At 40.2% G+C, this 26,455-nt stretch overlaps 1 protein-coding gene across 2 annotated transcripts in view; it reads left to right on the plus strand.

Moving 5' to 3' along the window:
- The window catches only part of DPP10 (dipeptidyl peptidase like 10), a 233,828-nt gene that overhangs the window by 190,551 nt on the left and 16,822 nt on the right, over positions 1-26,455 (plus strand). For both annotated transcript variants that reach the window (XM_088652166.1, XM_088652178.1), the window contains 7 exons: positions 168-275; positions 5,326-5,417; positions 6,885-6,932; positions 7,522-7,643; positions 9,802-9,849; positions 12,265-12,363; positions 12,472-12,541. In XM_088652166.1, the coding sequence (XP_088508292.1) occupies positions 168-275; positions 5,326-5,417; positions 6,885-6,932; positions 7,522-7,643; positions 9,802-9,849; positions 12,265-12,363; positions 12,472-12,541 (587 nt within the window). The remainder of the gene's footprint in view (positions 1-167; positions 276-5,325; positions 5,418-6,884; positions 6,933-7,521; positions 7,644-9,801; positions 9,850-12,264; positions 12,364-12,471; positions 12,542-26,455) is intronic.

Genomic DNA, 26,455 nt, shown 5'->3' on the forward strand with positions numbered 1-26,455 from the left:
GGATTTAAACCATTTAGGATTTTAAAGGGAGCCACCAATACTATCAGTTGTGCCTGGAGATAAATTGGTAACCTGTGCTACTACAGGATTGGTGTAATATGATCCCTCGGGCAAGCATAGTGTTTAACAGAAAATTTCAGAATTCTGATTCTATTTCATTTTTATAGAATGAGGAGCCAGTTTTTTCTAAAGATGGCAATAAATTCTTTATGACAGTTCCTGTTAAGCAAGGTGGTCGTGGTGAATTCCATCATATTGCCATGTTTAATGTTCAGGTAAGTTTATTTTCACAATTTCAAGTTCATAATTGCACAAGTCTGTAATTAATTATACCATCACTTAAATGTCTTTTGAAGCAACGTACATGCCTTGAGTTGCACGCTACTCCAAATATATTCTGATTTTAGTCTCTGATTTGTAGGTATTAACAAAAATCGTAATCACAGAACACTTCAAATGATGCATAGCTCTGTCCTCTGAAATGATGAAAAGCATTCTCCCAGCAGGTTGAGTGTGGTGATTTGATTTGGCAAGAAAGCCAGCGAATGATTAAATATTCCTTCACTGTTTCATGAAAATGCACTTGCAAAGAAGCCAGTGAATGAAGCATTTGGAACCATTTTGAGTATCTCAGGACATTGTACTCTGTGCTTTTGTTTTGTTTTGCGTTGTTTGAAAAAATGGTGCTGGTACTTTCCATGAAGTTGTTACAGTATGTGCCACACTTTTAACATGTGGGGAGGTGGGAGGTGGCAGTAGTAGGGTGCACCCTTGAATAGCCCCACAAAAAAAGCACTGGTTGTACTTACTTGGAAGAAACAAAGACCTGGTCTACACATTCAGCAGAATGTGACAGTAGGGTGCAGTGTGTAGTAGTATGGTGAAATGATATATTACTAGTCGTAGATCACATTATTTTATTGCTTCCTTACATTAAAAATGTAGCACAAATACCAGTAGGAAAAGCAGCAAAAAAAAAAAAAGCAAAGAGCTGAGCTAGAACCGTTGTGAGGCACTAGCACTAAAGAGAACGTTTGATTAGTGCAAGCTTCCAAAATGATCTCCCCTGTCCTCCCCACATGCACTGTTCTGGGAGTCCACCCTACCCTCCAGAGCAGACTTGGAGAGGGGAGGGCATGGGGCCATATAGCAACAGGAGAGGGCTAATTTTTAATTGACGCGGAGGGTTGTTTTGTTTTTGCTTTGTATGAAGTAACTATCAAAAGTGCTATTGCCCACCAGTAGTTTAAAGAATCAACGCTCATGCTATCCTTCATTTCCAACCCACTTCATTCTGCTGCAAGTCTAGACTCAGCCAAGGTCTACTGGGGAATGTGCCGACTTGACTTTGAAATGTATGTGCTGGATTTGTATTTTCAGTGTGTTTCCCCACCACCTGATATGTTGCTCCTATATACCATGCTATTGATCTTGAGATTGTAGATTTTAAAGTGCACATTTATTGTACTTTATACATTTGTACTGACAGAAATATATGACAACTGTCTGTGGCATTTCATTTAATGTTTCTGTAGTAATTAGAGGAACATTCTGTGAAATGTCATGGGATTTTAAAAGCCATGGGAAGCCACAGCGGCAGTACTGAAGCTTTGCGTGATTATTGTGATCTGTCAGTAAATGCTCCTAACGTGTTTCCCTGTGTGTTATACTTTGGATAATGCTGGAACACCTTATTTTCTTTTTATTCAGTTGATTACATTTTTAAAGTAATTAAGAGATATTCTAGCATTCTTTCCATAGGCAGGGTGAATCTCAGTTGCTCAGATCCTATTAACATTTACTGAAATGTCAGTCCTTCTGAATGGAATCTCATACAAATGTATATATATAAGGCTTGGAACCAGAGAGGTCTTTATAACACATAGTTGGTTGGCCAGCAGGCCTGGTGCCTGAAGCCAGCTACACATAGAACACCTCCTTGGGGATCCTGCCATCTTCCATTCTGTGGACATGACCAAGCCAGCATAGATGTCGCTGAAACAAGAGTGTGAACAAGAGCACATCTTTGTTTGAGACTCTGTTCTGCCATAACCCACCTGATAGCTCATTCGGTAGAGCATGGGAATAAGATTAAGAATAGGCTGCCCATCTGTTTGAGTTGCCCCAGCCACTCTGGGTAGCTCTCAACAAAATATTAAAAACAATAAAACATCAAACATTAAAAACTTCCCTATACAGGGCTGCCTTCAGTTGGCTTCTAAAAGACAAATTATTATTATTATTATTTATTATTTATACCCTGCCCATCTGGCTGGGTTTCCCCCACCACTCTGGGCGGCTTCCAGCAAATACCAAAATACATTAAAATATCACAAGGCTGCCTTTAGGTGTTTTCTAAATGTCAGGTAGTTGTTTATCTCCTTGACCTCCGATGGGAGGGCGTTCCACAGGGCGGGCACCACTACCGAGAAGGCCCTCTGCCTGGTTCCCTGTAGCTTTGCTTCTCGCAGTGAGGGAACCACCAGAAGGCCCTCGGCGCTTGATCTCAGTGTCTGGGCTAAACAATGGGGGTGGAGACGCTCCCTCATGTATACAGGACCGAGGCTGTTTAGGGCTTTAAAGGTCAGCACCAACACTTTGAATTGTGCTCGGAAATGTACTGCCTGGTCCCCTGTAATTTCACTTATCGCAGGAAGGGAACCACCAGAAGGCCCCTGGAGCTGGATATCAGTCTCCTGGCTGAACAATGCAGGTGGAGGTGCTCTTTCAGTCATACAGGGCTGAGGCCATTTAGAGCTTTAAAGCACCAACACTGAATCATGCTTGGGAACATATTGGGAGCAAACAAAGGTCTTTTAGGTCCGATGTTATATAGTCCTGGTGGCCATTTCCAGTCACCAGTCCAGCTGCCACATTCTGGATCCGAGTCTCCTTCTTAGCCTCAGGGTCATGGGTTTGATTCCTACATTGCAGGGGATTGGACTAGATGACTTGTGATCCCTTCCAACTCTCCCATTCCTCGATTCTTTGGCAGCCCCACCAAATTCTCAGTTTCTCCATTACATGTGAGCCTCTCATGACATTCCAGGGAGAACTTCAAGAGCAGCAACAGTTTTGAGGGATGCTGGGGGTTGTAGTGAAGTTCTACTCATCTATGTCTGGGACTGAGAGAGAGAGAGGTGGGGGGAAATTGCTATCATACTTAGACCACTGTTTACCTTCGTTGTTAAGGAAGAAGTAAGAAAACATTTTTTCCCTGGGTTGATACTACATCTGGGGTTACATAATCCTTTTCAAACGCCACTGAACAAAGGAAGCAATTATAATTCCCTTTCAGTAACTACAACACTTTCAAGTGGTTTCCCACCATAACCAATTCACTGTTGCTGCAATAAGAAAGAAGGCTGCTTAAAATAGGATGAGGAACCAGTGTTAGCTCATGCCTTCCACGTGGAGCTTAAAAGGAGTATTGTATGATAGAATTCCATGTACATAGGTGCCTTATATCTTGGATAGGAAGAGACCAGCAAAGTTTTGGCCCAGGCCTCGGAGAAGCTTTGTGCAGTCCTGATTAAAATTAGCATCATATATTGATTTTATTTGAGATGCATAGAAATTAAAATGTATATGGAATTTACAATACCTGTATACAATATATTTCTATTTTCATTAGACTTTTATCACATAGAACTAGGTACAAAAAACCCCAACATATTCCCAAACCACAAAGTGAGCAGACTTATTTAAGGTTAATTTACAGATCACATTTCCCCTGCTATTTCTCCATTTCTGTCCTCTCACGTTTGCAGTATTCTCACATGAGTAAAGTGAACACCCTGCTGTGTGAACAAGTAGCTCAAATGGTGCGGCTGCCTAATTTTCATGATCAGGATAGCACTACTGTACAGTATACTTATCTGGTGCTAGAAATTGCTATAGTTCCTCTGCATAAGTAGATCACCTTCATGAAAAATAAAAAGAAATGACTGACAAAGTGTAATGCTGGTTCCACTGAATCCCACAGGAATAAGCTATTTTAAGGGCGCATAGCATGGTGGCTTGTAGCCAGAGTGTCACTGAGGATTGAAGGAAATTAATAGCGAATCATTTCAGAAAGACACAGGGCTTGAGCGTATGTGTCAGTTCTGCAGTTTCCAGTAAATGCACGGTTGTGCATAAAAATAAGTTGCTATTATATTAACACAAGGTTATGCCCTTGATTTTTTTTAAAAAAACTTCTTTTTTTGCAGCTTGGGTTTTCTGACCATGGTTGGCTTAGGTGTCCCTTTATCCTTTAAGTGACACATTTCTCCCACTTCTCAAACTTGACCAAATGGAATGCACTCTTGTCTCTGAACATACCTCTTTCCCAAGTCTCTTCAAGAGTCAAGAGGGACAGACCCAAAGATATAATATACCAGCTCTGAGTCCACTTTCTTCCACAGTTACTTTGAAGGGGGAGGAAAGGACAGGACGGATTTTGAAACCAATTAATATTCTCCATAGTTGCTTTGGCAGAGAAGGCTTTCCTTCACACCCAGGGGATCATGGGAAACAGGGATTTTCTGCTCCTTGTGTACATCAATTGTCAATGAGTGCCCTTTTAATTCACTATTTATATCTCTTGTCTCTCTGTGTACCTCTGCTTGTCTTCAAGAGACCACAAGCATTTCTCTTCTTTTTACTTTTCTGTAAGAACATAGGAAATGTCTTGCTGCATTAGAGTAAGACCTACAAGTTTAGCATTCTTTGAAAGAATGTCAGCTACTGGCAGATCATAGGTAGCCCCCCATAAATTAGTCAGTTCTTTTCTTGCCATTTGCCATATCCAGACTTTTGTAGATTAAAACCATTCTGAAATGAACTAACACTCCACATGTACACACACACACTTGAACTTCATATTAGCAGCCTTCAGAAATGCAGCCTGGCTTGTATCCAGGGATGTTTTTCAGAAGCAGATAAGAGCAGAAACTTCCTCACAGAACCCCCCCCCCTTCAATTCCCCTCCCCCAATTTCCACATCTTGCAGCAGTTCCACAATACCCCATCAAATGCTGTTCCCAAAGGTCCTGCCAGAGTATCATTTTTGCATGCAAACCAGGAAAGCCCTCATTGCACAAGCTGACTTTTGATCATCTATCTCTGGCTCAAGCTAGATATTTATGCTTGGAATGCAATGCCTTTCATGCACATGGTCATGATCACCGTCTTCCTAATGTGCATTTTGTGTGCATTAAACTTGTACATTTGAAAATGCCATTATAATCATATTTACAGGTAATTCAGGAGGCAACAGAAAATCGTTTTTGAGGGGGGGAGGGGACACCGACATACCTATTGTTGTTGTTTATTTTCTTACAGACCAAGAGTGAACAATTTAGTATACGACATCTGACATCAGGAAACTGGGAAGTTATCAAAATCTTGGCATATGATGAATATACGCAAAAGATGTGAGCATTATTTTTCTTTGTCTGTTCAGGTAAAATATATGTGTTATCAAGATAAAAATCTGTTGTATTGGAAACCATATTAACTATTTCTTTAGTTTTCAAGCACTACCATAAGATATAGCCCTATATATAAATGGAAACTTAAATTGCAATCCACCCTGCTTTACACTAGGCTGGGGTGGGGGTGGGGAGAGGAATTGGATTAGGCAAAGGACCCCTCTTTCCAGCCCTATCAGCCTCCATTAAGACATGCCAATCCCCAGACAGGGATTGCAGTGCTAATTCATTTCATCTTTCAACGTACTGAAGAATCTTTCGCAGATAAAGAGCAGAGATAGACTGTGACATCTGACTACATTAACAGAAATAACAAAAATTAAAATAAAAAATGGGTTTTCTAGGCTCTTATAAATAAGGAGCATAACTTGAATACAACTTGTAAGGCTAATGTATTGGATTACATTCTCAAATCTTCTACAGATTAATTGTGTTCTTTAGAATACTTAGGGATAAATGTCGGATAGCGTCAGTAAGGATGAATGTGCTGGGGGCGTTTTGCTTATAAAAAGACTTGTCTGCCACCCTCGCAATATTATCATGGGAAAGAAGCATTCCCGAAGGTTAAGTAAGAAATGTTTCTATGACTGTTATTCTTCTATACGGTAGGCAGAGCAATCCAAACTGTAGGAAGCCAACATAATTTACTTATGCCTATTTCAAACTCTGTTCAGGAGCAGGGCTGCTGCCAGCTGAGCATGCCCAAGGCTGGCTGAAGGAAAACAACCCTTCAAAGTGGAGTTTGAATTATACCACCCTTTTTTTGCTAGTGTAGCTTCCACCAGGTGGGTAGGTCGAATGAGTCTGAAATAGAGGTGGCCCTGCTTCGCCACCACTATGCTACCAGAACACCCTTTCTTCAGCTGAGCCGGGATCTAGGTCTTACAAAGGCATATATCTGGCTTGAGCTCGGATGAGGGACTTTAGCCCGCATATCCCTGGCTGAGCTCAGGCATTCACCTGCCCCACTCATCCTGGTGGATCTTTGGTTTGGACTGCTCCCTAAGTTTGTAACATTTCACCAGTTAATTTCTGAAGAATTTTTATTATACTGAGGTTTCCACATCATAACATGGCCCTTTATCTGTACCTGATGTGAGAATGAATTAATCTACCCGGTTAAGAGAATACATTATTTATACATTATACTACACACACAGAGAGAGAGAGACAATTTTAAGCCAGCTTGCATTCTATTCATAGCAGTTCAGTGCTATTGGCAATAATGTTGCAATCCATCTCTTAATTGTACCAATAGATTTTGTGATAGTTTGTCAAAATAGGATATTTTTTTACAAAATAACCTCTACTGCATATATATGTTGCAGTTATGATACTCATTTTATTTATCTTTACAACAAATTACTATTATCTCAGCTAAAGGTATTTAATTTTCTCTTTCATTGCCAGTTATTTTTTAAGTACTGAGAGTTCACCAAGAGGAAGACAGCTACATAGGTAAGCAGAACAACAACAGCATCTTTTCCCACTGATTGAAAGGACCTGTGCCTCTTTGTTTATGAAACCTGTTATCCTTAATGTCTGAAGAAATAGCTCCGTGCATTCTTATTCATGTGCCATCAGTTACCTGAGAAACAGACAATACGATTCTGTGGTCTTACAAAGGATGTTATTTTATATATGTGATGTATGTTGTGATAAAACGAGTGCCGCTTTCAGTCTCTCTCCTGATCCTGATACCGAGTCTAGTTAATGTTTTGTATACATTGAAACATTTCAGGAAAACAGAAATGGGACTGGGCGAATGAATTAATTTACAAAAAGTTTGTCCCCTTTAAACTAGTTTCCTGTATGCTGGTCCTCATGGTAGTTGTATCCAGTGCTAATATTAAAGTAGACCCATTGTTATTAATAGAAATGACAAACTTAGATTCATTAATTTTAATGGGTCTACTCTGATTACACCAGCATTGCCTACAACCTAGTGTATCTGTATGTTGCATGCTATCGTAATGTCTTCTTTGTATATATTTGTTAAATGTCGACATGTGCTTTGTCAATATATGCATATATATTTGCATTTCAGTGTGTCAACGATTGAATTGTTGAATCGCCAATGCCTTTCATGCAACTTCATGAAAGATCAGTGCACATATTTCAATGCAAAGTTTAGCCCAACTATCAAGTATTTCATTCTGCAATGTAAAGGTAAGCCAGCCTCCTCAGTTTGATGTTAGTTGCATTTCAGTTTATTTTAAAAACCAACACTTTGCCTTTTTATTGTCCATTTGTCATCTTGCCATAAGCTTCATGCCATCAATCCATGGAACTTTATGGAATAGAGGTGGGAAGGAGCTGGCAGCAGATGTGGTAGCCACAACTGCACGGCACAATACTACACTGTTCATTTAAAGAACTTGGGCCTTGCAGAAAAGAAATAAAAATATGTGGCGTTGGCTAAGAGAACTGAGAAGAGAACACGAGGGAAGGCAGAAGCTGTAAAAAGGCAGCAGAGCAATCCTACGCATTTTTTCTCAGAAGTGGGCCCCACAATAGCCAATGAAAGTTAATCCCAGGATTGCAGCCATATGCAGTTATACAACCAATAGCAATTGGAGTATGATAATATCTGGAAGGCCATAGGTTCCCCCTTCCTGTAAAAGAGTATGGACACTCTGCAAGCTCTGTTCCAGACTCATCCAAAATAGTGATGGGTAAGCTCCTAGTGGCTCAGCTCAGAGCCGGTTTATGTAACTAGCTTTCTTGGACAGTGCTTTAACATTTTTTATTTCCAATCCAACCCCCAACCCTGCTAAAGCTCAATGACAAGGAGATGGAAAATATGTCTAGAATTATCTATAAGTGCATACGTATATGTATGTGTGGTGTAGTGGTTAAGAGCGGTAGACTCGTAATCTGGGGAGCCGGGTTCGTGTCTCTGCTCCTCCACATGCAGCTGCTGGGTGACCTTGGGCCAGTCACACTTCTTTGAAGTCTCTCAGCCCCACTCACCTCACAGAGTGTTTGTTGTGGGGGAGGAAGGGAAAGGTTAGTGTTGGCTGCTTTGAGACTCCTTCGGGTAGTGATAAAGCGGGATATCAAATCCAAACTCTTCTTCTATTGGTAGAGGAAAGACAACAGTCTGTATATGGCACTAAAGCCTAAGCCATGGTTACGGGGGCCACATTTGCTTTCTGATAGAAGATTCCCTAGTTCTCAACCTGATGCCAGATTTTGTATTTGGTAGAAATAAATATTGGGATCCATTATTAACAGACTCCACTAAGTCCCTAAAAGACCTAAAATGACATAAGCTCTCTATAGCCCAGTTAATACATAATGCTAAGGCAAACCATGACCATGACAAATGTGCAGGTTCTCAAGACTGATCCCTCCTCAGTCCTAATGCTCTACTCAGGCCTAAGCCATGGTTTGGCTTAGCGATATGTCAGAACCCAGGCTCATGGTTTGTGTCACTCCAAGGAAACCCCAAAGTGTAATCAAGGTTTGTTCTTGTTTTACTGCTCATAGTTTGTCTGGAAGAGAAAAAGCACAAGGCTGGGTTCTGATGTACCCAACAAAGCAGGAGCAAGACTGTGCGAGCAGTAAAGCAGTCTCAATCTTTGCTGCTGCCATTCACATGTTTGCTCATTTGCACTAAACCATGGTTTCGCTTAGTGTTACATGAGAACTTGTCCTATATCCTCAAATTGCCATGATTATCATGAATCTCAGGGAACAGCATAGGAACTTGCTGCTGCTGAAGGGTGTGTGTGTGTGTGGTTTTCCTATGTTCATCTTAGCAGTCCACGGTTAGAAAGAAACAGATTCAGAAGCCAGCTTGACTGTTGGACAGTAGAAATCGCAGCAGCAAGAACACAAATTGAGGTCAGACTGTCCTTGACTGTGATACTGTTGTCTGTCCCTTGAATCTTGAACTGAGCCTGGGACACATTACTTTTGAGTTCTTTCCCTAAATCTCTAACAGCCTCCAAATGACTTTGAAAAGTGCTGAATACTCACTGTTCTCTTTTGAATTTAATAGTAGCTGCAGGTGTTCCATACTTTTTATAATCAGACTATTAATCGCTCTATGTGTCAGTTTCTCAACTGTAAAATTGAGATGATAATAATAATAGTACCTCAAACTTGTATTATTCACCATGAGACTATCCTAGTAATGCACTGGCATTAACGAGACTACTCATGGGTTTAGTGTTGAAGAACATGCATTAATTGTTTGGAGGACTGAGTGCAGAGCTGCTAAAGCGCATCATGAGATGCTTGCTTTCTACTGAAGTGCTGATGCCTCTATATTTTATAATTTTATGTTTATTAATTGTATGTGTGTTGTCTGATGTTATAGGACCTGGTGTTCCAGTTGTCAGTGTGCATAGTACAAGCAATCCTGAAAGTAAGTCTATACTACTTGTTCATTGTGGATTTTCTCTCCTGCTTTTAGACCTTCACAGAATTAATTTATGAAAACCCATCTTAATTACAGCCTAGCAATAAACATCCCTGTAAGTGATAAGAGTAGAGGAAAATTAATCAAGTGACTATAACATACCAGGGATTTTGCAGACTGATGTTATACTAGATGTATATCTTTTAACTCCTGTTAATGCTTGCGTTAATTAGGTGGCACAATGGCACGATCCCTTTCACTAACTATGCAAATTGAGTTCCTGTTACAGGGACTCTGTTATATGCTTTGAAATACTTTAAAGCTGTAATCCAATTAGTTTGGATTAAGGTGCTGTTTTACGAGTGCTACTTGTCTAATTCAACCTACGTTTAATAAACCAAATTTTACTTTTCTTAATCTTCTGCAATATTACAAAACTCTTTAAAAGTGTGCAGTGTGTTTCTCCAAAACTGTAAGATATATCCAATAAAAACCCACCCACACAAATCCTTCAATATTATTTCTACTCTAATAAAAAATTTCCACTGATGATATAAAAGTACAAGCCTAGTAGGGTTGGGAGTGTGTGAAGTGACATATTACCTGCCACATCCAAAATCCTGTTGGCTCATCCTGGCCAAGGCAGGAAGTATGGACAACCTTCCCCATGTGGATTTTTTATTTTATTTCTTTATCCCTTTTGGTTCCAATGTGGGGCCAGGCTAGTGTAGATGTGAGACCCTATATTGGAGCCTCTGCTCTCCACTGGGAGAGCAGAGGTTCCAATTTAGGGTCTCACATCTACACTTTTCTATCAGTGAAGAGGCACCTGCTCTCCTCCCTAACTTCTTTCTGCCAACAGAGCTGGGGATTTGCAGTGTTCTCCTTACCTTTTTATTTGAAATTTCAAAAATAAATAAGAGCATTTCATTAATTTTAGCACTACTGTACTGCTGGCATTTAGTTTGAACATTCTTGGCATTAAATATAATTTAATTGCAAGTGTATGGATGGAAAGTAACATTTCAGTCCACTCCATGCAGCTGTGCATCATTTCGATAATGTAACTAATGCACTTTAATTGGTGAAGACTTGAAACCAGATGATCCCTTGTTCAAGTCTTTTTGATATTCTCTTTAAAGTACAATATTTTTGTCTATGTTAACTGGACTAGGCAGTTGTCAGCATAATGGTTTGATACTTGTACAAAGAAGCAATGTCTGGCTCTGATCCTTTTTAGAGTCTCCATCTGCAAAGGTTCAAAGGAAAGATTTCGTTTGTTCAGAGCATTTTTTAGCAGAAAATTGGATAATGTCTAGAGATCATTGTTTGCCATTTACGATAAAACCAATGACGTATCTAATGCCTGAATGCAAAATTAGATAATCTCTTCTATTAATAAAGCAGAAAATACACGATTGAAGTTTACTTCAATTACTGTATCTGAAACAATGATTACAATATTTTGGTTGACTGCCCAGAAATTACTTCCTAGCTAGATTATCCCTTGTTGCCCTAAATGAGGAGAGATATAAAAAAATGAAAAACGAAGATTGAAGCTGAGAGAAAACCAATCAAATATCCAGATACAGCTGGATTAAAAAATATTAATTCAAACAATGTTGTAATGTTAAGGTTCTGTGGCATTCTGAATTGAGCACTGGAAAAATGCATTACTAGAGTTTAACTTCTATTTTCATTCTGGCACACTGGGCAAGCTATCCCCTGATGTATAACTTTTTCTGCACTGGTTCATTTAATTAACGACCATAGGAACAGAGGACTTCGTTGTATGCTAAGTCAGACCATTGGCCCACCTGACTCACTTTTGCTCACACTGACTGGCAGCAGTTCTGCAAGATTTCAGGAGTCTCTCCCAACCCTACCTGGAGATGTCAGGGATTGAATTTTGGACCTTCTCTGTGCCCTGTTACTGCCCTGAAAATCACCTGCCCTGTCCTGGATTCAACAGATGCTTTGTTTCCCCTTAGCCTAATTTGGGATTGAGGTGGGGAGGCTGCAGGGCAGTTCCAAACACACCCCAGGCAGGTATGGCCTACAGTAGTTTAGTTGTCCATCCATACCCCAGAGAATCAAAAGGTGGAAATAGGAAAATACTCAAGGCAATCATTTGTGGCCTTACTCAGCTGAACATCCTTTTCTCTCTATATAGATAATATTATTCCTGCTCCACCTAAGAGAATGCTCAATTTGGTAACCATCAGTATTTAACAATGGATCAAATTCAATTGTGTTACAAATTGAGCTAAAGAGTGTTCATAGTGTCCATTATATAAATAGGTTTTTAGAACATGCATTTGGTTTGGGTTTAGCCTCCTTAAAAATATGGATTGTTATTTTTATACTATACCGATTGATACACACATATGTGTTTCTTTTTCTTGTCATTTGTTCTTGCAGAATTTTATATATTAGAAAATAATTCTGGATTAAATGAAGCAGTCTTAAAGAAAAGAACATTCAGGACAGAAACGAAAATGCTTCACATTGATGACTATGGTAAATATATCTGAATGCTGTTGAGAACCAAGCAGAACATTTTCAAATAATATATTTTTTTCATCTTTGAAACTACCAGCCTTTAATGTTTTACTCTTTTCTTAAAAGAACTTCCTTTACAGTTGTCATTTCCAAAGGATTTCACAGAACGGAGTGCATATCCTGTCCTCTTAATAGTGTGAGTATAAATAATTAAAATTATTTAAATTGATTTATGAAATGGTTTGTTTGCATGCTATTCTAGGTCACATGAATTTGTCATTGTATGAAGTGCTTCACTAAAAATCCTGTAAATTATTTATATATCAATAGATATGTGACCATCATTCCATTAGGGCAAACATTTAATCTTGCTGGATGGCACTATCCTCCCTCCTGCCATGTTCTGTTTCAGGAGCAATCCCAACACCCCAGAGCCAAATTTGAAGGATGTGCAGGGAGAGGAGAAGTTGTTGTGCAAGCAGAAGTCCTTGATCAGGCTTCTGGTGACAGCATTCATTCGTTTAATCCTGCCCAAAGATATAGTACAGCTGTCCATAAGAGGAGCTATCTGCTTGGTTCACATCATGCAGTCATGCGCATACCACCTTCGGAAAATGTTAAACCAAATAACCACTTGATCATCCCAAGAATATCTTCCCTAAGGTGGATGGTAGATTTTTCACAGAAACTGTTCAAATGTTGAGAGAAAACCGAAGGGATCTACACAAGTCGCTACTACTTTTCTCATAGTGATTAGCTCAGGATATTGCAGTTTCTCCATTTCTGAGCATGGAAAACATTCCTGTATGTCTCCCATCTTTCCTGTCCTGGAGCTCCTGCAAGCTTTGACCACTGCAGGAATTTCTTTGTTTGTTCATGATAACAATAGCCAGAGCCGTAGCTACGAGGGGTGGGGGGCTATCCAGGTTGTTGAGGTACCATTGAGGCTCGCAGTCTGTGTGTGTGTGCACGCACGCAAACACACACAGGTGTGGGTGTGGGCATGCCAAACTGGGTATTTTACCTGGGTGAAATTTCTTGAAGGAAAGCTTTTTAGCTTAAAAATAATTTGTCCTAGAATCTTTGCAAGATAGAATGATTTTGATTATATGTAATAGCTGAAAAATGATATTAGATTTGATTTAAATTGTAGTGAGCACCTACCACAATACATCTTCTTCTGACTTTCTAAGCATCTGATACATGTGTGGCAGGTGTAGTGGCCTCCAGATGTTGTTTAACTATTTCCTTGTTTCATAAAATCTATATACTGCTTGATAGTAAAAAACAAACAAACCTCCAAGCAGTTTACAAAAGATAAAAGACTAAAACCAAGAATAAAAGTACAACTCTACTTTAAAACATACAGAAGTTAAAATACTAAAGCAGATTAAAATTGCACCCACTTTCTCACTAAAGCTCCCACCATTCACAGCCAGCATAGTCAGTGGTGTGAGATGATGGGAGTCATAGTTTAGTAGCACGTGGAGGTAACTGTGCTAATAGAATTCATATATGATCATGGCAGGAACCCAGGTGGCACTGTGGTTAAACCACTGAGCCTAGGGCTTGCTGATCAGAAGGTCGGCGGTTCGAATCCCTGTGACGGGGTGAGCTCCCGTTGCTTGGTCCCAGCTCCTGCCAACCTAGCAGTTCGAAAGCACGTCAAAATGCAAATAGATAAATAGGAACCGCTACAGCGGGAAGGTAAACGGTGTTTCCATGTGCTGCTCTGGTTTGCCAGAAGCGGCTTTGTCATGCTGGCCACATGACCTGGAAGCTATACGCCGGCTCCCTCGGCCAATAATGCGAGATGAGCGCACAACCCCAGAGTCAGTCACGACTGGACCTAATGGTCAGGGGTCCCTTTACCTTTACCTTTTTATGATCATGGCAGCAGAACTGCACTGGCCATAATAAAAGTGCCTGATTCAAAAGTGTGCAAAGAATTAATTGGGGTATCTTATATATATTTATCTAATTTCCCCACAAGCTTAAAGCAGTCAAATTAAACAAAGCAAAATCAAACCATTATCAATCAAAATAATAGCACAGAACAGTTGTGATCGATAGAATCCTAATTTCCTTTGAACTCTGCTCTTGCTGGTAGAAAGCAGGAAGGAGAAGAGATTTTTATTTTTTTGCAGATTTGTCTTTTCCCCTCCACCTTTCTGTTTCCTCTAAAATGTTGCTCTGGAGCACTGGAAAACCAGAGCAGTGTTGGAAGTGGTATTGGGAGTTGCAGACAGGGAGGCAGACCAACAATTATTACCTGTCCTACCAGCAAGAGACTCCCTTGGATCAGAGTCCTTACCAATTGGAAAGGGAAAGGGAAGGGTTCTGTTGTAGTTAAAAAAAATCACCTGGTTTGTATGAGATACTTTTCACAAGTGGCCGTCAGTGTGAAGCTGAGTGTCCACCACACAATTACCTTTTTAACACAGATGTGCTATTTGAAGGCTGATATCTTACAGAAAGTGGTGGGGGCGGTGTGTGTGTGTGATGGAAGGCATCCAAGCTTAACAGATCTACATAGTTCAGACGGGGAATTAGAATGGCTACTGAGACTGCATCCATCATCAGTTAATCATCTGCATTTGCATCAAGGATTCCTAACTTACTGTTTGGGTTAGATAGTAAGCTGGTTTCAATGTAATACTAACTCATAATTTATCATTTAGGGAAAGTGCTACAGCTCAGTGGTAGAGCACAGGCTTTGCATGCAGAAGGTTGCACTTCGATCCCTGGCATTTCCAAGTAGGGCTGGGAAATACCACCCACCCAAAACCTTGAAGAGTCACTGCCAGTCAGTGTCAACAATAGTAGGCTAGGTGGACCAATGGTTTGGTTCAGTATGAGGTTGCTTCCGATCTTCACTTGAGCCCAAGGCTAGAGTAGGCCCTTTTTGGCAATGTTAAACCATGGTTTAATGTTATATCTGAACTGGACCACTTTTCACTTATTATATTTTACTTTTACCCTACTAGATATGGCTCATGTAGTTATAACTTGGTCTGTATACTTCCTTGCATAACCCCCATTTGTAACAGCTCACTGATGACTTGTCATCCTCTTGCTCCAGTGTTGGGAAATGGCAAACAGAGCTGTGTTATACAGTCTTTAGCCTACCTGCTAAATGAGCATTGCTCATACAGTATTGCTAAGTATAGCACATTTGAAATTGAGAACATCGTCATCTAGGTTCCTCGTCGTGTCTTTTTCTCATAAAGCTCTCACCGTGCAAAGGAAATTCTAGTTAATGAAACTGGAAGTTGCACATCTAAACTATACAGAATGTTACAGAATGTTTTCAGATCCCCCCCCCCAGTGTAGCAATATGAAAAGAAATATCAATTAGCAAGGAATCTCATTAGCATGAATGGGAAGTGCACAGAAGAACCTTCAGCATCTGCTAACCTTTGATTATTGATAAGACTGAATTTAGCATACTCTCCCCCCACCCCTTTAGAACATCTAAAACTGAAAAGAGCTGTCTGCACTTGTGGGTTGTGCTGCTTTCAGGAAATTTGCCTCATATACTTTTCTCCCAATATTCTGTTTCTGTTGTCCATTTAGTTTTCGTTTTTTCTTACAATATTTAAATTATTGCTAGTACAACTGGGTTGCTCCTTAGTATATGTGGGTACTATTTGCTAGTATGCTAGTTATGAACTCTTTTAAAAAGCTGAAGAGTTTCTACAGTTGCACATGTCCGCAACATTAGAACGCTGTTGAGCAAGTTAAGTTACGTCATCAAGTATATGTTAATGTATGGATACATAAATCGTTTGTATAAGATGAAGCATCCACAATGATCAGTAAGGCAACAAAACAATACTCTAGATTTGGGTCGTCATGTGTCCTACTTTAACAGAAGATAGTCCTCTACTTGAAGGACTGTATAGTCCAAGTACAGTTTTAAAACAAAGAACGATAAGAAGGCAGGGCTGAGGCATTGAAGTTGTGCATCAACAATTAGTACTTGGGCAGAAGGCTGGTGAGATGTGTTGTATTTCTATTTAAAGTATTGCAATTGTTACTAAATTTGCATCTAAATATGCACATTTTAAGAAATCAGTGTTCTTTTTAGTCTTTTCTTCTGGTGATGTGTAAGTGGCTACTATTTTCTGTTTACTCATTTTATTTATTTCTTGGATTGGTAGTTGCCTTTTGGCCTAGGGGTAGTTGTAAACCAAAGAGCTACAGTTTGAAACCTCTTCAATCCAGGATGGTATTTTAAGAAATGCACTGATTTCCAGTAGTGTCGACAAACCTCTGTTGGCCAGTTCACATGTGACCGTGATATGTAGAACGGGATATAGAAGTGAACTTCGGTTTCACACACACATATCCCGTCTTCCACTGTGCATATAATCTTTAGTGAGACTGGGCCTTTGTTTGTAATGGCCTAAAAAACTGGACTCAACTTGTGCTATTCTGAGGGGTCGGGTAAGATGAGTTGTGAAGCTATAGGGTGAGGGGAGGTTTGAGCTAGCTGTGAGGGGGTAGCCAAGGGGGAGGGGAGTTAGCAAAGGGGTTGGTGAGTGGAGCAAGCAGGGGTGACAGACTCTAGTGTAACTGTACAGTATATGGAGATGTACCAGGTTGTCATTTTAAAGAACTATCAGAACATAGAAGCAAGAAGAGAGATCTGGGAAAAGAATAGTTGAGACAACTGAATTAACAGAAGGGTACTGGAAAAGTGTTAATTCTGAGAATGCAAGCTTTACAGTCCACCCATCTGACTCAATATAAAAACATAGAAATAGTTATATTTCTAAGACAGGGGGTCGCTTACATGGTACCCTCCAAATGTTGCTGGACTACAACTTTCCGCATCTCTGACCATTGGCCAGTCTCACTGGGGCAGATAGGAGTTGCAGTTTAACAAGTTGTGGGAGTCACCATATTGGCTACCCTGTTCAAATGCAATTATGTTGTGCTCACTGCCAAGGGAAGAAGTGGAGGGAAAGGAACACATTGACTTTTCTATGTTCTTCTAACAGTAAACCATTTTTCTTTTCTTTCTGCTGAACCCCTTACCTTTTCAGTTATACATTTTCACTGCTGGTGTTAGAGAAGTTATTTTTAGAAATCTCTTCACAATATAATGAAAAGTCAATACTAAAAGTCTGTCAGGAGAGACCTTCTGGGGCTGATTTAATTTGTCTTGGATCTTTCAGAAGAGCAGGAGGTGGTAATCCTCAATCCAATTTGCTAGAACCTCTACCCTGAAAGTGCCGAATTAGTATCCTCTTATAATTAAAGATAAGCCCAAATTGTACCTGAGAATACAGAACTACTACTGCGGTTTGCATGTTGCTTGTATCCAGAATGAATACAGCATTAAGTCCATTGAACTGTGTGCAGACTACAGAGATCTGGTTTGGGGTGGGGGGGGGAATATAGATTGGCACATAAAAACACCAAAAAAAAACCTCTCATGTCCAAGCAGTGACCTTTTCCTCCTTCTCAACACCAGAAGTACCTGGTCTAAAAAAATAATAATACAGTCAAACCTCCGTTCACGTAACCCTCTGGTTACATAAACTTCGGGATGCACGCACGGCAAGCCCAGAAGTATTTTACCAGGTTTTGCTGTGTGAGCATGCACAAAAGCGGTAGATGGTCTGTGCATGTGCAGAAGCAGTCCTCAGGTTGCAAAAACCTCGGGATCCGTCTGCAACCAGAGGTACCACTGTACAGTGGTACCTCAGGTTACAAACGCTTCGGGTTACAAACACTTCGGCTTACAGACTCCACTAACCCGGAAGTAGTACCTCGGGTTAAGAACTATACCTCAGGATGAGAACAGAAATCGTGCGCCAGTGGTGTGGTGGCAGTGGGAGCCCCATTAGCTGAAGTGGTACCTCAGGTTAAGAATGGTTTCAGGTTAAGAACGGACCTCTGAAACGAATTGAGTTCTTAACCAGAGGTACTGCAGTACTGCTATTTCAGATACAGCAGCATGCTGTTTCTTTTGGGAAATATTTGGGAATATAAGTTAATTCTGAAGTCCCACATGTGTAGGAAACTGCAGAAGAAAAATGGGTGATTGTCTGAATTCAAAAGTGTGGGGGCCTGACTCACTCTTGGAGCTCCCAGCAGAGTTTAAAACAGAAATAAGTGCGGCATTTGCAAAGTGTGGGAAATATGGGTGGTTAAACCTTTATAAGCCCCAGTATTAAGCGCTTACAACTTTACTCTTCCACCTTGGAGTGAATAGACCACAACCTCAAGTTTAAATGCTTTACTTGCAGTAATCAGAATTCTCACTCTGTGCCCCAGCAGAAACAGTGTGGATAAGGTATTCTTAGTTACAAAATATAAAAAGAATATTTGGATATGGAGTCATTGCTTGGGAGCTCCAGCTTCATGCATCTGGTGAATTGCATGGTTCAAAGAGAATAACCAGCCCAAAGGAGAGAGGTCATGACCAACCTGAGTCTTCTCTAGAAATTAAGAACTCTGGGATCCCTAACCCCTTTTTTACTGACAATTATGTATAGATATGTTTGGCTGCATAAATTTTCCCCTGTTTCAAGTAACAGTGATATAGATGCCTTTTATGATATCAATTATCAAAGCTCTACATCGTGAAAGTGGTAGTTCTGCAATTAACATAAGGTCCTATCACACCAGGTCTCTGTGTGCAATCTCTTTTCGTATGATGGTGCACATATGGTAAACAGTTCATTTCCTTTCAGATGATATTGCAGGATGCTTTACAATAACACACCTAACTGAAAGCATTTTCAAAACTCTGCCAATGTTCCTGGTCTTGTTTGTTTTTCTACACTGTTTGATACAGTGCCGCAGTTTGATACAGTGCCGCAGCTACTGTAGTTTAAATTAATTTAAAGCGCCACATCTAAATGTGGGCATGATATGAATGGCTTGGGGCCATTAGATATAAGAGGACAATATTAAGAATCTGTAGCCCTCTTAATGTGTTGCTCACATATAAAGAACATAAAAATATTAGGTGAGCCCTGCTTCGGCCTATTCTATCAATCTGTTATAACAGAGGCCAGATGGACGCTTACGGGAAGCCCACAAGCAGGATATGAAGTCAAAAGCGTTCTCCTGCTTGTGATCCCAAACAATTGGTATTCAGAAACATAATGAAAGCATCTTGACTGTATATTTAGCTACACTGAATATAGCTTCTGCAACAGGGAGCGTTATCTACATACAGAGGCATTCCATGTGATTTAGAAACCTGAGTAATCCTGGGTAAGGCATGAGGAGGGCTTCCTCCTTTTAGAATGAACACAGTATTGGCAATTATCCTTTTATCAGTCTCAAAGAAAAGTCACTTCTATAGCATTCCGTTATTGAAGAAGGTAATTTTTTTTGGGGGGGGGGGTGAGTTAACCAAGTGCTCATAAGAATGAGAAGACAGGAGATAGCCAGCAAATGTGAGCATGGATGAATCTTCCTCCATACACTTACTAATACCTGAGCATCTGTTCAGACAATATTATCACCTCCTATTTCTCTTCAGGCAGCAATAGCTACAACATGGATTGCTTGAATATGCCTTATTGGTTGGAAATAAGTCATGAAGTATTTCTGAAATGAGGGTGAGGAAGGGCCTGGCTTGAGGCCTGGGTATTGCAAGCCCACAGTGCCAAAGGACATTGCCATACGAGTTTCTGACAACCAGCGTGGTGCCTGTGGACAGCTCTTAACTACTTATATGGAAGACATATATGGAAGGCCCATATTCATGATCTAAAACCAATAGTTGAGTTGTCTTTAGAATCATACCATGTTATGTTTATGCATTGCTTTTAAGGCTTTTATGCCACTATAATAATAGAATCGACACAGATTCAGATGAGAGAGGTCATAGCAAGGAGCTATGCTGGGATTCCTTTACCAGTCAACCTTGGCTCTAAGATATGCAGAGGCAGCACTTTGTGCCCTGTGGATGGAGACAGCTCTTTGTATGGTGACATGGGATAGAGCCTTCTCTGTGGTGGCACCCTGACTATGGAATTCCCTAGGAGGAAATCCATGTTGCACTAATAAAATCATTCAATCAGTGCAAGCATTTTTGGGGCTTCTCCCAGTCCTTCAGAGCAGATTTGGGGGAAGAAGAAGAGGGAAGACCTGTTGTATTAGCAGGAGTTCTTGCACTGGCTTCAGCTAGTGTAGTGGAATACTTGAATCTGACCCTCTACCTTTAGGGGTATGTTAGTCTACATCAATAGACTTCCCGTACCAAGTCAAAACATTGTGTTTTTATATATTTTTATATTGTAAGCCACCCAGAATAATAATTATTACTGCTACTACTGCTGCTGCTGCTGCTGCTGCTGCTACTACTCGTACTGCTACTATATGTTTGCAAGCAAGCTTTCAGTGGTACTGATTACCATCTCCAAGGTTTCATGATTTGAGCAGTATTGGTTTTTTTAATCTTCTACTTTATGCTACTTTTTGTCCTTTTTGCTTTAGTTATAGTTTATATTTTTATCTGCAGTTGTGTTGTTTGTAGACTGCCCAGGGATTCATTTGGATGAGAGGTAGTTTAGGAACAATGAATGAATAAAGGAGGAATGATCCCTATATTATTAGCATTAATGTTGTGAAGTCTCTTCCTTTACAACAACTGACTTTCCCAGAAAGGCTTTAGGCTCTTTTTGTCAAGCAAAGTTCAGATTTGTCTTGGCTGACTCCCTCAGCTACTAAAGCCTTTCTTTTTGTTGTAGATGTTTGATGTGGTTGCTTTGAAGGATGCAGTTTCCATTTGCGTTGGTCCAATAACTCCCTTGCTCCTTTTAAAAGGGTGTAGCATCATATGTGAATATTCAGTAAGGACCCACCCCACCTTGAGCCATTTCTCCTTTTCAAAGTCTAATTTAGTGTACGCTCAGTACACTGATTTTGTGGACTATTTCAACATAAATGGTTTGAATATTTCAAGGAAAGTTGTAAAATATGTATATATTGTATTTCCACTATAGCAGAATTGTTAGCCTCTGAATTTACACATGTTGCCATTGTCTGTACTTACCTCCCTCTTGAGTTTTGATGCATACACTAAAATTGCTAAGTAGATTGTGAATTGCTAATTTTACAGTTTGGCCCTCCAATTCTAATACGTTTCATGTTCAGCTTCCTTTAACTACATTATATATACTGTACTCTATAGATTAGAGAGTTGTACCATAATTGCCTGAAAGACTGCTTATTATCTCTCTTCTATATAATTAGGATCAAAGTTTAACTCTCAGATCTTTGATATTCCTCATTAATGTCCACCTTATTCATTTAGAGATTTGGAAGATACACTCCCTGGCTGCATAGGAAATAATTAAGTAGAGTGAAGCTAGCAGCATTTAATCTGTATAATAAAAGTGAGAGGTGATCATCATTCTTTTCTCTCTCTGACACAATTAACCTCTTTCCTTGAAATGTGTAGATAATGCCTCTTAAATGGTAGCACTCATTGTTTGAAAATTTGGGTATAGTAGAAGTGAATCAGCACATGTCTCCAGTAATCTTAACGATTAAATCATCAAGATAAGTTACTGTTTCTGTGCCCATCACATTCACAGTGGAGGCATCCACTTACGGAAGAGAAGGGGAGCAATTTTTGCCAAGCCCACTTTCCCTCTGCAGCCACTGATCTAAAAAGTCCTCCAACTCTCTGGATATGAGTTTAAGCTGGGGGCTGGAGGTGGAGGGGAACTAGTAGGTGATGTAAATTATTTATCCCCCCCCTTCCAACTCCCTTCCATGAGTACAAGGGCACCCACTGGATTCCACTCTTTTCCACCTCCCTTATGGCAGGGTTGGGGAACAAGTGGTCTTTTAGGTATTGCTGAATTCCTATTCCTATCAACTCCAGCCAGCATGGCCAGAGATCAGGGGTGATTTTAGAATGTCATATTCACTGTGGGTTTTGAAATTTTGAACTGCTTTGGGTGGCCTATGCCCCCAAAGGCAATCTATTGATAATTTTATAATTATGTACCCCAAACCTATACCCCAAAATCTGGAGGGTCACGGGTTCTAAATCCCTGCTTTATGCAAATGGAAAATAATTCAGATTTGGCATAATGTCAGTCATTGGCTACCAAGCTACAAGATTACTCATTATCATATTGGAATTTTAAAACATGATACAGTGAATTTTAGCTGCATAGAACAGCAGGATAGAATAACGCAGACTATGCTATATTAAATACGAACAGCAGAAAGTTCATAGGAAAGCCGAACTATCCAGCTGCAATTTTACTTTAAATATAGCACTCTTATACTTATTGATTTCCTCTGGTTTGTTTGCCGCAATGATATTCTTAGCTTTGATCAATATGTGATGCATATGATAATGGAAGAACCCATGGCTCAGTATAAAGTTACAATACATGTGGTATTTTCTATTGCACAAAATTGTATAGTCTGCAATCTAGAAATATAGGTGCATAAAAGAGAACCCACTGTGTACAGTTGGTGTTGTCCTTGGAGGTTTTCTCTAGGAACAGAGTGAGGAATTATTACATTTTGGATTAACAACATGGCAGGGTAGGAGAATCACCCATTTTCATAATTTATTTTAATACATGCAGATTTACATGTTATAATGTCATGCTATTTATTTTTTAAGGCAGAGCTATAACTATGTACTTGATTAAAAGGAAAGAAGAAAAACTTCTGGGAATGTATATTTAAAACAAGCCGGACAACCATAATGATGTAACTTACTGCATTTGTAAATGCTGCTTGGAATGGGTTTACAAGCATGTGTTAAGATTAATATTACTGTCCAGTATTGGAGATATCCTTAGGAGCCACATATGGTCATAAGGGCTGCATGCAATGGGAGGAATGGTAGACTAATCATTACAGGAAAAGCAGGGGTGACTAGGTGGCATTTTTTTTTCTCTTCCAGCTCATTTGCTCAAACAGTCCTTGGGGCTGTGGTGGCATCCCTCTTAGTCTGAAGGTGGTTATCTTAGAAGGTAGTTCCATAAATAGGAAGAGCATGGTTATCCAGGACTTGATCCTGGGTGAGGGAGCAGACTTGCTATGCATTACACAGATAAGGTTAGATGAAGTGGGCAGGGTGAATTTGCCCCAGATCTCTCCTCCAGGATTCTCTCTATAGCACCTGTCCAGGGAGGTTGGTAGGGAAGCAGAGCTGCTGCAGTGTTGAAGTTCCATCAGCATAACCAGGATCCCAATTAAACCATCTTCCTGTTTATACTTGAGGATAGGTGAGGACAGAATGGGAATTCTGTTGGGATATTGGCAGAGTTGGCTCTGCCATGAGGCAAACTGAGGCAGCAGAAGCCCCCCAAGTTGGACACCCAGCAGGTGCTGCCCCTGTCCCCAGCCGAAATCATGTGAGCTCTCGCCCAAAATTGTGGAAGTAGCAGGCAGGTAGAGAATCGGTACCAGTGGCAATAAGTAGCAGGAGCAGCAGGGCAGGGGAAAGCAGCACTTCCTGTTTTGCCTCAAGTGCCCCTGGGTTCAGGTCTCCCCACTGTGTCAGCAGTCTCCTTGCCTGAGCTAGCTGGAGTAGTATTGAGCACAGTAGTCTCTCTGATTAGTGGTTAAATGACTTCAATGCCCATGTTGATTCCACCCCTTCAATAGACGTTCAGGACTTCATGGACTACTTGGCAGCTGTGTGAATTTACCAACTGATGTCAGGACCCATTCATATTGCAGGGCAGATTCTTGACTTGGCTTTTTGGTTCTGTATGGGGTGGTGGTGACCTAGGTATGGACTTGGGTTTAGGGTCATAGATTTATTGTCATATATAGATTCCTACCTCGTGAGGTTTAGGCTTAAATAAGCTCCTAAGCTCACAGTGGTGCAGGACCCATTATAAAGGTCCAAATATGGATCTAAATCATTTCCCAACTGCTCTGAGTGAGTTTTCTGCTATATCAGTGATTCTGTCAAAGTCTCGGTCAGTCTCTGGGATAGGAAAATGACCTAGGCGGTTGACACAATTTCACCCAAACTGATGGGTTCAGGCAGCTGATAATGGAGCCACCTGCCTCCTTGCTTTTTGAGGGATCTCAGGGTGATAAAGTGGCAGAGACAATTATTTGAGCAACAGTGGGAGGAAACCTGAAGACAACATGACTGGACATGGACTAGAGCCCATGTTGAGTCCTCTGCTGTGGTGATGAAAAAACTCACACTTTTCTTCTACCCAGAGTCACCTAGCTGAACCACTCTGTGTTTTAGAGTCTGTTGCATCAAGAATTGGGGGGAAAGGATGTGATTTCCCATTCTGACACTATTGCTAGACATTTTGCAGATAAAGTTGCTCACATCTACTGTGACTTATATGCCGTGTCTGTACCAGATCCTAGTTATGTATCTCTGACTCCTGGATGTCTTGTCGTACTTGAGTCATTTAATTTGTACAGTCTGAGGAGATGGGCAAGATTAAGTGATCCTTGCCCTTCCTGACACATTAAGGAAGCTACCGTAAGTCTGCTTGAGTGGGCACAGAGAGTGGGGGATGTCTATTTAGCCTTAAGGTGGCTGTCATGAAACATTTATAGGAAAATCTCTCTCTGGGTGGGTTGGATAAGTTTCCAGCTAGCGTCTGCTCTACTGTTCTTGGGCAAGGTGCTTCAAGGGTGATTGGATGAAACAGATGAAACAGGTGTAGGTTTGGGGTTTCAGGCAGCTTTGGTCCCCTTGGTAGATTATCTGTTCTGGGAATTAGACAGGTGGAGTTTAGTGAACCTCAGTCCTACCTATGACAGAAGCATAGCAGGCTGTGACAGGAGAGGGGCTACACCCAAACTCTGGAGCACCTTGCTTCATGAAATTTCAAAGGTTTACTCCCTTGACAGCCGTCAGACAAATAATGCTTTAAGCAAAAGGTTTTCAATTACCTCTGTTCTGCCTCCCTCAATTGATTTTAAAAAATATATAGAACTGTTTTATTGTTATACTAAGATTTTTAAATGTTTTAAGCTGCCTTGACAGATGCATTTGTGTTAGAAGGCCAGGTTAAAATTCTTATACGAATAAATAAAACAATCCTTGAATTTTTAAATAGTGACACAGTAGATAGTAGCTACACATTTTATTGTCAATCTCTTTTGCATAGCTGTTTCAGGTTCATTTGCATAAGAGAGTTTATCAAGAGAAAGGAAGAGAAATTGAATTGAAATTGCAAGTCCTAGAAGATCGTGTTTTGCTTGTTTTGTTTTGTTTTGTTGCTTCATTCATTGAAATTAAGTAGCCTTTGTATATAGTGATACAGTGTTCAATAGACAAAAGAGGCTGAGAAACTTCATTGCATTCTTGATTGGTACAAAGGTGAAGATGCAGAGTCCAGAGCTGTCAGATCTGATACTAATTGTAGTAAAGGAGTTCATATTTCCCTCAGAGCTCCAAGCAGAAATTATGGTTTAGTCTCCAGATTTCAAATACCAAGTGATGGGCTGCCATTTTCCCCCTCTTGAATATCTACTGTGTTAGGGACTGCACTGCTGGAAGCCTGCAAATTGCCTGCTGAGGTCCATGATTTTGCTGTGTAATTGGTATCTCCTTTATATTTAAAAGGCACATCAGCTTTGGCAGATGTTCTGAATCATAATACATCCTGCTAACACTGCAAGTTCATACGATATATATCATTAGTATCTGTAGGCACAGACTTGGTAGGTGTCAAATATGTAGACCAACGAAGAGTAATAGAACTGCACTGTTGGAGGATACTGCTAATGCAGAAATAAAAACATGGACTCATAAGGATTAGGGACAAGAGGAAAACTAGTTCCTGCCTAAAATCAATGTAGTACTGCTTGGGTAGAAGTGGTCAATACAAAATTGGAAGTAAGGGTATCTTCTGCAAATTTCCTTTCTGTGGTTGAACTGTGAAATCTGCAGAAATCTGCATTATCAGTTGAGTGGGAGCTATTTTTTTGCTGCTATTTCATTTACTAGAACAGAATGTACTTCTCTTTTTGTGGGGATTCAGATAAGATCTGGTGTCTGCATGTGTGTATTTCACTTCTTATTCCTTTATTACTCAGCACTTGATGAATGGCTGCAAAATATGTTAGCAGCCTCCATGGAAAAAATGTAGCATTTGATATAACATCGGGTGATAATATA

Source organism: Zootoca vivipara, chromosome 1 (assembly GCF_965207765.1).
Source record: "Zootoca vivipara chromosome 1, rZooViv2.hap1.1, whole genome shotgun sequence".
Lineage (NCBI taxonomy): Eukaryota > Metazoa > Chordata > Lepidosauria > Squamata > Lacertidae > Zootoca > Zootoca vivipara.